Source organism: Lithobates pipiens, unplaced genomic scaffold (assembly GCF_037356315.1).
Source record: "Lithobates pipiens isolate NorthernLeopardFrog02 unplaced genomic scaffold, aLitPip1_a1.2 Scaffold_13, whole genome shotgun sequence".
Taxonomy (NCBI): Eukaryota; Metazoa; Chordata; class Amphibia; order Anura; family Ranidae; genus Lithobates; species Lithobates pipiens.
The window spans coordinates 178,216,504-178,229,904 of NW_027507718.1; the positions used below are offsets into that span (position 1 = coordinate 178,216,504).

At 44.2% G+C, this 13,401-nt stretch overlaps 2 protein-coding genes across 4 annotated transcripts in view; both read left to right on the top strand.

The window, feature by feature from the left end:
• Nucleotides 1-427: 427 nt before the first annotated feature.
• Nucleotides 428-6,591, top strand: UBA52 (ubiquitin A-52 residue ribosomal protein fusion product 1). Its single transcript, XM_077475925.1, has 4 exons — nucleotides 428-585; nucleotides 1,919-2,005; nucleotides 2,082-2,184; nucleotides 6,441-6,591. Exons 1-4 carry the CDS (start codon nucleotides 483-485, stop codon nucleotides 6,532-6,534), a joined length of 387 nt encoding a protein of 128 aa, XP_077332051.1. The 5' UTR covers nucleotides 428-482; the 3' UTR covers nucleotides 6,535-6,591.
• Nucleotides 6,592-12,397: 5,806 nt separating this feature from the next.
• REX1BD (required for excision 1-B domain containing) overlaps nucleotides 12,398-13,401 on the top strand; it is a 75,840-nt gene continuing 74,836 nt past the window's right edge. For 2 of the 3 annotated variants that reach the window (XM_077475926.1, XM_077475928.1), the window contains exon 1: nucleotides 12,398-12,502. In XM_077475926.1, coding sequence (XP_077332052.1) covers nucleotides 12,500-12,502 — 3 coding nt within the window. In that variant the 5' untranslated portion in view covers nucleotides 12,398-12,499. The remainder of the gene's footprint in view (nucleotides 12,503-13,401) is intronic. The other variant, XM_077475927.1, reaches the window with a different exon arrangement.

The following is a 13,401-nucleotide window of genomic DNA, read 5'->3' on the forward strand; positions in this document are numbered from 1 at the left end:
AGAAGCCCCAAAAATTATATATATATTTTTTAGCAGAGACCCTAGGGAATAAAATAGCGGTTATTGCAGGGTGAGGTTTCTGACCTAGGTTGGGCCCCACTACCTCCTGGGATCGCTGTGATATAGTAGTGTTACTAAGCCACAACTTTGTTGGTGTGCATGCACGTTGAGTGCTGCTGGGAGGTATACTGGCAGCATATGTGTGCTGTCGGCCTCTGCCAGGTCCTAGCTACCAGATGGTGCATCTGTGCATGCGCTGAAGTTTTAAAGATGGCAGCACTGAAAAGGGGCAGGGTGAAGGTGTTTAGGCATGATCTTACTGTGCTAATAAAATGTTTGACGTTAATCTTTATGAAGGAAACCACTTGTGCAGTGTTAGCCCAATATTGTGATGCAGGTTAAGTGGTCTTATTACTACATAAGTCTTTAATGTGCCTTTTTTTTTTTTTTTTTCTTATCTAGGAAAGCAAGAAGGCGCCAACATGCAGATCTTTGTAAAAACCCTTACTGGGAAAACAATCACACTAGAGGTTGAACCCAGCGACACTATTGAAAATGTTAAGGCAAAAATCCAGGACAAGGAAGGTAAGCAGCATGACTGAAGTGTTAACTTGTGCAATGTTCACAGTCGTAGTTTTCGTCTTTAATATTCCTTAACAGTACGTTGAACTGCTTGATGGAATGAGACACTTGTTCTTGGCTCATTTACACTTGCACTAGTGGATTTCTTTTCAGCTTCATTTCAGTGGCTGTGTTCACCTTGTTAAGTTGGCAAATGTGACGGCGCACCAATGCTTTGTGGCAGAAATTATATATACCCTACGTGTAGAACCCCTCAACCCCCCCCCCCCCCCCTACAGCTTCCATATTAGAGGGAGGGGTAATATGCCCCTAGACATATTTCATTTGCAATTAACTCTCTTGATCTACAAGAAGTTTTTACTTTTCCCTTTGAGCTGTGATCATCTTTAAGTCTGGTTCCTCTATCACTGGACCAGTGTTTGCTTGTGGTCTGTCTACCCAATCTATTTTTGTAATCTTCCTCTTTGGTATTCCCACCCAGCACCCCAGTCTATGCCAGTCACCTGCTTTTGTTTTGTTTTCCCCAATAGTGTATAATTCCACTGATCCCTATATTCCATGATCGGTCTCCACTTTTCTCCATTGTAAATGATCAGTTTCTTCTGTCTCTAGCATAGGCTCAGCTGCTTCTACCCCTCCCATTCACCTCCACCTCTGTTCTCACAGTTTAATTGGCTCCCCCTCCCAGTGCCTAATTTCCTCATGCTCCACACGTCCATTTTCCACATTAGCTGAGTAAGTATGACATTTAGGCCTACATGTGTGAAAATGTATTTCTGTATGGGCACTAATCTTAAGATCCTTAAAGTGGGTGTAAACCTAGTTACACCAATTGTACCTACAATAAGGCTTACCTGTAGGTACTGTAAATATCTCCTAAACCTGCACTGTTTAGGAGCTATTTACCATATATGTTTGTGCCGATATCATCTGCACCTGCGTAGTGGAGAAACTTGCCGTTTCTTCAGCAGCCGTGCCATGACCAGCAGCTCCCGTACGCATGCACAGGAGCAATGTCATCGCGGCTTCGGCCAGTCATAGCACCGGAGCCCTTGAAATGACTCCCGGAGACGTCACTGGTCACTGCGGTGTGAGTGGACTGCTGCAACAGCTTTGATCTAAGGTAATTATTTCATAATGAGCTGGTATGCGATGCATACTAGCTCATTATGCCTTTGTCTTTCAGGGGTTTTTTATTTTTTTTACAACCACTTTTAAATGGTATGCTTTTTTGTGTGAACCTGTACAAGACGTGTAGTGTTGCCTTACATCTTATTAGTTGCCCAGCTGTATAGAAGTACGTAAGACATGTCTAATTTAAAGGTTTACATTTCAGGTATTCCTCCTGACCAGCAGCGTCTGATCTTTGCTGGCAAACAGCTTGAAGATGGGCGTACACTGTCGGACTACAATATCCAGAAGGGTGAGATTGAGTTTTATACTGACTTATATTTCAGTTTTTATTACTTCTATCTGATCAAAATATGTTAACATTTTAGAGTCCACCTTGCATTTGGTGTTGCGTCTTCGTGGTGGTATAATTGAGCCTTCCCTCAGGCAGCTTGCCCAGAAGTACAACTGTGACAAGATGATTTGCCGCAAGTAAGTCATTTTCAAGACCTATGTAGATTAAACTGCATTGCTGAAGGAGACGTGTTTAAATGGGTTGTAAAGGTTTGCGTTTTTTCTCACCTTAAGGCATCCTATGCATTAAGTTTAAAAAAACATCCGACAATACTGCCCCCCAGCCCCCCTGGTTTTACTTACCTGAGCTTGTTCACCTGCTGCGGTCACCCCCGATGTCCTCTTCGCTGCTCAGCCTTGCCTTTGATTGGCTAGAGTGGATGGATTGAAAGCAGTGCAGCCATTGGCTCGTGCTGCTGTCAATCACATCCAATGACACAGGGGCTGGGCTGAGTGATACAGTGAGTGACTATAGCCACCGGCCATATCACGGAAAAGTGCCCGCAAGAACTAACCACCATGTGAGAGATCTTTTGTGAGGGTGGTTAGTTCTTGCGGGGAGGAGCGGAGACAGCCGCCGAGGGGACCCCAGAAGACCAGGTTCAGACCAGAGGGGCCACTGTGCGAAACGAGCTGCACAGTGGAGGTAAGTATTACATGTTAAAAAGAAAAAAAAAAAAAATTGTCTTTACAACCCCTTTAACTTTTACCTGCCCTCATGATGTCAGGACTTTGTAGATTTCAAATTGCTATATCTGGATGATGCCTGCAGCCCACATGTGTAAACTGTATTTGCATCACATATGTGAGGTATCGTCATGAACGTTCTAGCAAGAGCAATAATTCTAGTACTAGAAATGCTCTAACTCTAAACTGGTAACCTGTAAACCTTTTTAAAGCGTTGCTTGTGGAGGTTAAGTACCATAGTTTGGCGCCATTCCGCGTTTGTGCGCAACGTTAAAGCGTGACATGTTGGGTATCTACTCAGCATAACCTAATCTTTTATCCATCCATTTTATGCATGTTTTATCGCACGTTGATTTGCATTTTAGCACACTTGTTAAATGCAAGTCAGTAGGCCCTCGGGGCACCCCTATCCACTGACACCCTCCATGTGTACAATGCTGCATGCATGGGGGGTATGTCTCAAAATAGAAAAATACCCTCTATGGGCAATCTCACCCAATGCCCCTCTTTGGCTAAACCAACTCTGGAGCACATCTACAAATTGCCCGAGCCCCATGCCTGGACCAAATTCAATATCAAAATGGTGACACAGATTGTCTCCGGCTAATCCCTAGTCCCGCTTTCCAAACTGAACTCTTGATTTTAACATCCCACTGTCCTATTTTATTTTTTTTCCACCGTATTCTTCAACTCTCCCATGCCTTTGGTTGCCAATTCTCCAATTCCCCTCATCAACTGATCCAGTCTTCACTAAAGGACCAGGACCTCATTAGGTCAGATTGTGCAAAAAAAAAAAAAAAAAATACACTTCCCAACTATAGTAACACTTGATTATCACCTCTCTCCCGACTTTAGAAAAGCTAAGATCTAAATGGTCCCATGACATCCCTGATTTCAACAATGATGATTGGGATCACATATGGGATTTTCCGCTTGGCTCCCTGGTCTCTGAGAGATAGTCCACCGGGCATATTTCACCCCTCATAAATTACACAAACTAGCTTCCAAGTAGGTGCTGAGTGTACACAATGAGCCCATAATGTGTTACCATATCATATTCAACTGTAAATTGCAATATCTCGTGACCCAGCAAACTATTCTGATGCAAATATAATGTATACAGCCCCTCCCCCTTGTCCGGGGGACTTTGATAGACGGATCACCCGTCCCAGGATTTGGACGGATAATCTGTCTATCAAAGTGCCTGGACAAGGGAGGGGCTGTATGTGACGGCGTGGCCGGGAACACAGCTATTGAAATGAAAGTTGTGATTGTTCCTGGCGCTGTGATCAAACAGGCGGTGGAGGTGGATCTTCCCTTCACAGGCTGGCTGCAATGGGGGACTCTGGCTGGCTGCCTGCCTCTGACGGGCACTGGTGAGGCTGCATTGATCTCTTGTATCATATGTGCAGTCGTTGACCGCCTCCTGTATACAAATATTTTTTTTTTTTTAAATATGCTTCGGTATCGGTGCTGTTTCGGTTTTTGGCCTAGTGTATTTTTCATTTTCGGCACCAAAAACCCATTTGGTGCACCCCTAAAAAAAAAAAAGCAAGTCAGTGTATATGTGCATGTAACATGGACAAAGTCTGCTTTCCTGTATGGCAGGTCGAATGGAAACGGACCACCTGTCCATTTCCAACCAACTGTCATCCAATCCGTCAGACTGATGGGGAACGGATCCCTATCTGGCTTTATTGGATGCAGGTGTAAGTTGACCCATGCCCATTTACATTTTCCTTCCCATAGAGAACAATGAGTGGTCCAATTGGGTCTGCCTGAAAAAACGACAGGCGGACCCAATTGGTATGATCATGGGAAAGGGGCCTTACTGTTATCTTCAGGGCATGTCTTGATTTCCTAGCCCCACTCCCATTTCCCCCCTCCCCAACTATGTACTTAATCTTCATGTTTGAGTGATTGTGGGATGATCTCAGTATAGGAGTTATACTTAACCACTTTCCACTGGCCGTACACATAAAATATGCGGCCTCTCGGTGGGCGGGATTTAATGCCGACCAGCTGCATATTTGCAGTCCTGTGTAAACGACTTGCTGTGCTGAGCGGACTGCCAGCATGGTAACTGATAGGTACTGGTAGGCTCCCAATGCATACTTACGATCAGGAGCTTTCTGATCGAAGTGACAGCCAATTGCCGCCTCCTGGCATTTAAAACCTCTTAAAGGGCCTGGAGGTGGCTGAGAGAAGGGGTTAATCGAACACTATATTGGGGTCCTGGCTACTATTCATTAATGTTACCTCCCAGTTTATTTTTATTTTTTTAAACCAACCAGATGCACATATGTACTATTATACATGTCTTTACTTTGTTTAAAACATAATAAAAATGATTAAAAGAGAAGAGCAGGCGAATAACAGATCCGCTTCACTTATGCAGAGTGGATGTGGACACTGCATACTTTCCTCTATGGGCGGACCATCTAACCATGATCTGATCTGCCCATCCTTGTGTTTTTGGCAGATCAGATGTTGGCGGCGTCAAGACACATGTCCATTGACATCTGTCCCTTTTTTTTTTTTTTTTTTTTTTTTTTTATATTTCCCACCCCTACCAAATGCAAAAAAAATGGATGCAAACCATACTGTCTTTTTTTTTTTTTTTTTTTTTTTTTTTTTTTTTTTTTTTACATCTGTTTTTCCATCTTTGGTGGTATTTTTTCTTTTTTTTTTCTTTCTGGAGAAAAATGGGGCTTTGATCCATTCCAAAAAATGTATGTTGACTGAGGGGGTTGTAAATAGACTACATCATCCATTTTCCATGGGGATGCATTGATGTGTTTTTCATCCATTAATGGATAGATGAGAAAATGGACAAATGGAACACCCATATGAAAGAGGCCTTTGCATTGAACATGGCTTTGAAATTGTGCGACTTCATCTGAAATCGCACGATTGCAAACCACATTGTCAGGTCCAACTCGATCAACATCTGTGTGGCTTCATGCACGGATGTCTATTCAATTCACACCCAAAATCTGCAAAAGTAGTGGAGCAAGTACTTTTGCAAATCGGTGCGGTGCTACAAATTCAGCGTCTCACTGATTGGAATGGTGCCATTGCCGGGAATTGGCTGTGACTTGTCATGCATTTTGATGTGTCAGATTGCTGCAATGTGAACAAGGGCTTAGTGTTGGACTGGCCTGATTGGGTGCTTAAACCACCTACAAAGTGCAGTGTGCATCAGTATTTCTGTATTTTTATCACCATGCAGTTAGTATCTGGATGACTGACCAGGGGGTTGGTGCTTTGTTTCGGATCAGCATGACGGGCATCTTCATATGTCCACAATGGTACTATTTTGGTGCATGTCATGTAATTCAATTACCTTAGTTTTGTATTTAGCTGTTAAAAAGCATTCTAATACCATTGCCCATTATCTAGTGTTCTGGTTATTTTAGGATTTATGATTTTTGGTTGGTTTTAGTATGCCATTAAAATGTCTTAATTGCATCATGCACTGACCCAGCCACACACAATATTGCATAACTGGTTCAGCTGCAGCCAGAGTACAGAATTGAATAATCTATTGGAGATTGGTGGTCTCCTTTGTACAAGCATTGGTGAGCACATTTACAGAACCTAGTAGCTCTGCTAGTAATTATGCATTCTTTAAAAAAATTTGTAACAGTTACTCATGTGTGTTGATGTGACATAAGTTTTTTTATTTATTTATTTTCTCTTTTTAGATGCTATGCTAGGCTCCATCCTCGTGCTGTAAACTGTCGCAAGAAGAAGTGTGGACACACAAACAATCTGCGTCCCAAGAAGAAGCTCAAATAAACTTATCAACTAGTATTGATTTTTGAGAAATAAAAATATTAAATTTGAAAGGCTCTAGTTGCGTTCATTAAACTATCGGTAGAATGTGCAAACTTCTAGCATAATGCAGTCCAGGTGGTTAGAGTAACATTTTAAAGAAAGCTATGAATGGGCCTTTGTAAGAATCTGAATCTCCTTTTTAATGGTGCAGGCCTTCACCTCGGACTTGGGTGTGTGCTGTTACAGTATTTTTTTCACTGTTAAAACTGAATGTCAAGCTAGCTGTAAGGCTATAATAAGCTGGCCTTTGCGGTCTACGGTATACTTCAAAAGACAAGAACATATTGCACTCAACATACACTTGATTTTCATTTCTCATCGATTTATCAAAGGAGATAACTCCTCTAAAGCCTACTAGTTTTTTTTATTTATTTTTTTATTTTTTTCTCATTCAACCCAGCAGTGCTGAATGGGGAAAAAAAAAAAAAAACTGACAGCTCAGGATGCGATGTTGGTACAGCAATCACCCCTGCTGTTTTGTTGTGATCTGACAGATGACATTTTTCAGGCATGCTGTCTGACAGCTCTTGTTGGACTGGCTAAAGGACACACGGGCCGAGTGTCAGCCGGTTTCTAGTGAACCAGATGATGCTGTCCAACATTTGGCCTGTATACTAGTGTTTAGCCTTTTAGAACTATCAGGTCTGAGAAGGTGCAGCTGTTCCACATGTCTGTCCACTTATTGATAGTAATACTCCAGTGTATTCCCAACCTTGTTTTTCTCAGCAGGGTTCTAGGAAGCTGGTTATCACAGGTCTTATTCTAGTGAAACTTGTGACAGATTCATGTGCTGGCAAAGTGTAAATGAATGGAGCTCTTGCTTTCCTAGTGATAGTGTTTTTTTTGTTTTGTTTTTTGTTTTTTTATAGTTTTATAGAAACAAGACAGCCACCTTTCACATAATTGTGCTGATCAGGTCTGCCTGATGGTTTTTCAGGCAGACCTGATCGGAAGGTCCATCCATCCCTATGAACAGGCGAGTTAACATCAGGTCTGCTAAGTTCTCTCTCTCTTGTTTTAGATGGAGGGGATTGGTGGTAGTCGGGTATAAACAGACATTGAAGCCGGTTTACTCCTGGCCTGCCCATTGAGTAGAGCTGGCTCTGTCCGTTCTGGAGAAACTGAGTGGTCATGCCTGCTTCAGCTGCCTGCTTTGTTCTTATCTGCATATCTAGCTAATCCACTGCTAATCAGAATTAAATCTGCTCAGCGTGAACAGGGAGCTTTTGGCAAGCTTTAAAGCTTTTGAAAAAAAGCTTGTGCATTTGCAACGTCGTACAAAAGGTGAACTTTTTAGAGCTCTTTCACACTGAGGCAAAAGGGAGGGGGAGAGATTGACCTGAGTGTAGTATTAAAATAATGACTTTAATAGGATAAGATTAAAAACGCAAGATGATAAAAGATGCATGCTCATCAAGTGCAGTCCTGGCATTCCACATGGCTGTGGGTTCCCTCTGCTGTTCCAGATAGCTGGAAAGGATTGGGCAGCTGGCTGGAATGGATCAGTGTTTCTTTCCTGAAAACTGCCTCCCATGCCACCCAAATTTGAAAACCTGTGTGCTTTCACACTGGGGCGGTGCACTTGTAGGATGTTAGAAAAAGTCCTGCAAGCAGCATCTTTGGGGCGGTTTGGGAGCACTGTATACACCACTCCCAAAACGCCCCTGCCAATTGCAATGAATGGGCAGCGCTTCGGAAATGCCACTAAAACGAGCGGTGGTTTAGCGCTACCACATGGGCAGCTCCAGTGTGAAAGGGTTCTAAAGGAGGACTAAACCCATCTGTCAAACCATTAAATGGCTGCTGTCATAACTGATTACATGTGGAGCACCATGGCAGTTGCAGATCAAACAGAATCTAAGATGGCAGCTTTCTTGGATGAGGATTTAGTCCTGCTTTAAGACTAGGCTCACACAGCTCTGAAAAACTGTGGATCGATTTTCAGAGTACTTGGTGTTACTAAATCCAGTAATATGAAAATAGTTCATTCCCCCCCCCCCCCCCCCCCATCTGTATACCACAGTTACATGATAAACTGCAGCTTCTCCAGTGCTGAGATTTCCACTACATATGTATACATGCCCACTTTTATGATGTCAATATCATGTGACCTGTCTAGCTTTGAGAACAAGTAAATATTCTCTCCAGCATAAAACACACCTGGCCTTCCCCCCAGATACAGTGCAGGAGGGGAGGATCCATGCATACAGGATCAAGCAGCCTTTTTACACAATGCAGAGGATTAACCCCCTAAGTTCCACAGTGTGTATAACAAGCATGCTTTACTGCATATACAAAGTGATTTTACTGTTTTTGGGTTTAATAACACGAACAGCCACTGTTGGATGTTCAGGAGGTGATTCAGCGGCCTTATGTATGCCTGTGTTTTTATTTTTTGGCCAAGCAATTGTGAGCTGAAGCGTTGAGCTCAATGTTTTGGCACAGTCCTGTTGACAGGCTCCGCTCAGCTGCTTGTGTTAGGCCTGGTTCACACCTAATGCAGTGTGCGTATTTCAGGTGCATTTTGTGTTTTTCATTCCACATTTTTGATCCATTGAAGTCCTATAGAACCAAAAAACAGAAAAAAGTCCCTGGCCCTTTCCATGTGAACATGACCCATAGGGAACCATGTTACATGGTCTGTAGTGTGTTTCTGAAAAACTGAAATGCACTAAAGAATGCATAGGTGTGAACCAGGCCTATGAGAGGCCTTGGGTTGTTCATATGTGTTTACCACTCACCGAAGGCCAGAAAGGGTAGCACATTCAGAATGCCTAGAAACCACTGTTATGCCAACCTCTAAAATGCAATCCACGCTTTCTGAGAGAGCCTGCTACCCATGTTAATGAGCCCTTGAAGTTACTGGGCAAGGGGGGGTAGAGAAATTCTTTAGACGTTATAATGTGAATCTTGCATTGAAAGGCATAATGCTGAAGTCTGTGTCTGCAGGCTCTTCTGGAAAAAAAAATATTAAATGCAATAATAGATCTAAAATCAGATTGTATAGTGTATGATCAGGCTAAAAGATTGTACAGACTCCTTAATGTATGGCGAGCCTATGGTGCACCAAATATGTAACAATTTCTGTACAGTCACTTCTAAACTACCGAATTTATTTTCAAGCAGGCATGTCCTTCCACTGCATACTTATATATCTAAAAGGGTCCCGGTAAACATTACAATTTGACAATACAATCAACATTAGATTTACTGAAACTATCTAATCACAGGCCCTTGCACTACATAGTTGTTAGTAGGTCTAAATGAGATTGCCCAGATCAGATTGTAATGTGTGTAATGAGCTTTAAAGTGGTTTTAAAGGCGCAAGGCTTTTTTTTTTTTTTTTTTTTTTTTTACCACCTTCGTGCAGCAACCCCCTCAGGTCCCCTTGATGCTAATCTGAGCCCCATCATGATCCAGTAATGTGCACATGAGACTTTGCTCTCTGGGGATTCTCCTTTCTCTTTGGCTGAGACAGTGGCTCCCGCTGCTGTCAATCACAGCCAGTGATCCAATGGGGAGAGGGGGTGGGTCCGAGCTGTGGTTCTGTGTGTGAAAGGACACATAGCATGCTGCTTGGTCTGGGACACTTGGCAGTAGGAGAAGAATTTGAGCTGCTCCATGCAAAACCATTACACAGAGCAGATAAGTATTAAAAAAAAACATTGCATTTAAAGCGGAGGTCCACCCACCGCTGCAAAAATTAAAAGCCAGCAGCTACAGCCTTTTAATAATAGGACACTTACCTGTCCTGGAGTCCAGCGATGTCGGCACCGCAGCTGATGTTTCCATCAGCTGTCGGGTGCTGCCGCCTCCATTGCGAGTAAGGGAACCCGGCAGCGTAGCCTTATGGCTTCACACCGGGAACCCTACTGCGCATGTGCGAGGCTCTGCTCCTCTCTCCTACTGGCCCAGTAACTGGGGAAGGAGGAGGGAGACCGGGCGATGACATCAATACCTGCAGCTGAGGCTCCCGGAAATGGGAACAGGATGCCTGTGAAAGACCAGTATCCTACCCCCCCCCCCCCCCCCGAAAAAGTGCCAAATGTGGCATCGGAGGGGGTGGGGGAATACAACGAGTGGAAGTTCCACTTTTGGGTGGAACTCCACTTAAATATCAGATTAGGGGATTGTATTGGATCGGAATGTATAGTGTATGGTCAGCTTTACTTTCATTCTGCCTGTACAGTATAGTCAACCCTGAACATGTGCTGCTGAAACATGGGCTCCATTCACACCATGGCGTTCCTTTTTATGGGCGAGATTCAAAAACGCTGCAAATCGTGGGATGCCGTTGCGATCCCCGTTACTTTAAATAGCCCTTAAATCGCAGTGCGATTTTGCAGCGATTGTTGCCCGATGAATCCTGGTAAAATTGTGTAAACAGAATCGCAGGACACCTGTCGCTCAAAAGAAGACAAATTGCGGTAACATTGCGCAAATATAATCGAGGGACGCCTGTCGTTCAAAAGAAGACAAATCGCGCAAATATAATCGAGGGATGCCTGTCGTCCAAAAGAAGTACAAGAACTTCTTTTGGGGCGACAGATGTCCCGTGATTTTTCCGCAATTCATCGGACGACATTCACGGCAAAATCGTACAGAGATTTAGGTGCCATTCAAAGTAACGGAGATCGCAAGGACGTTTCGGAATCGCAGGCAGAATTGCGGCTATTCCCCACGCAAAACGGAACGCTATGGCGTGAATGCAGCCTTAGAGTTGTAGTTTGAGCACTCAGCACAGGAATCCCAGGAGGGGTCATCCATTCTTAAAAAGTCTTGTAGTTCTTTCCAATAAATGGAAGAAATTCTGTGATTGGAAGAGGCGAGATTGTGACGCTCATCTGCACCACCTTTAAGACATCTTTCACACCGAGCCGTCAGCAGTAAACCGGTGCTATATTTAGCGCCGCTTTACCGTCGTTTTAATGACGATGTTTGCCCGCTAGCGGGGCTGTTTTAACCCCCCGCTGGCAGTTGAAAAGGGGTTAAATCCGCCTGCAAAACCCTGCTGGAGCTGCGTTTTGCCAGCGGTATCGCAGCGCTCCCCCATTGATTTCAGCTCTGGAGGTGTGGTGAGTTCACTGCTCCTTCACTGCTCCATAGAAGCTGCTGGCAGGACTTTTTGCGATGCCCTGCCAGCACACCACTCCAGTGTATGGAGACGCTTTTTTTCAGGCGCTATACAGGCGTTATTTTTAGCGCTATAGCACCTGAAAAACGCCCGCAGTGTGAAAAAGGTCTAAGCATTATTTTAATAATAACAGAAATGTTTAAATTTGATCAGTTGATTGTGTTTCATTTTGGTATGAGGCCCTATTCACACTCAGAACTTGGATTCCCTCTCATGATTTTGTGTGGGCGATTTCCATGCGATTCTGCATGCCATGCACAGGGCAGCCCATTCACTTCTATGCATTTTTGTCACCCAAAAGAAGCTCCTGCTTTTTTTTATTCTTTTTTTATTGGGGGGCGACAAGCTTCGCAAGATTTATACATTTTGCATTTTGCCGTGATTGTAGAGCATTTCTGTCGTGTAACAATCGTGGCAAAATCTCACCACATTTGGGGTGCCTTTCATTAATGGCCCTAAGAACACAAGCTGCATGTTGTGTTGCGATTGCCATGCAATTTGGAATCGCAAGCAGAATTGCAGCCATACCTCCAAGTTTGAATGGGACCTGAAGTGTTGTCAATATGACAACACTTCAGGTCCCATTCAAACTTGTTTTAATGAGCAGGGGGAGGTTTTGTAGATAAAGTAATTAGAGAGATTTAGTTCATGTGAGATGTTTAGTTGCTACAAGTCCTCCGAGACACTAGGGGGAGCTGGTGAGCCACAGCAGAGTACGGGAAGCGTTTCCTTCTGATGGTCCGTTCTATAGTGAGAGCAGACGCAGTGCCGACTGCAGATGTATAGCTAAGAATGGTGAGTGCTGTGTGTGTGCTGATAGTGCTCTACAACCTACCTTGGCAGTGACATGCCTTTTCTATGCACGAAGCTGCTCCCTGTATAGTATGGAGCTGAACTCGTGTAATGCCACTGACTAGAGAATTCTATGGGAGTGTATGCGAGTAAGTGCTGATTTTAGAAAACAGTGGGCAGTTTTTCTACACTAAGGGGGGAGAGTTACTAAAACTGGTGCACTCAGAATTGGGCGCAGCGTTGCATGGTAGCCAATAAGCATGAGCTCAGGCGTGCTTGCCACCGAGCCCGTCTGGAAGTGGGCACAGCGCTAATCGCAGGCAGGGAGACATTTTTCGATCTTTGCAGCCACGCATCGGGACGATGTCTCGCTGGTTGTGATTAGCGATGTGCAGTGCCCACTTCCTGGTGGGCTTGGCACGTGCGGGTTGCGAACACGCCTGAGCTAATCCTTCATAGCCAATCAGCTTCTAACTTCAGCTTGTTCAATTAAGCTTTGACAATAAAACCTGGAAGCTGATTGTTTTCTATGCAGAGCTGCACCTGATTTCTGTGTATGTAGCAGTTTTAGTAAATCTCCCCTGTACTGGTTAACCACTTAAGGACCGAGACACTTTCTGAGATTTGTTGTTTAACCACTTGAGGACCGCCGTATTGCCAATGTACGTCAGCACAATGGCACAGGCAGGCACAATCACGTACATCTACGTGATTGCCTTCCAGCGGGTGGGGGGTCCGATCGGACCCCCCTCCCGCTGGTTACGGCGGTCCGATTCGGTCCAGGAGCGCTCCGTGATGAGGGGATGGCCGTTGGTTTTCGGCCACCCCCTCTGGATCGCTCCTGGCCAATGAGAAGCTTCCTCCCCTGTGTATTGTTTACACAGGAAGGAGGAAGTGATGTC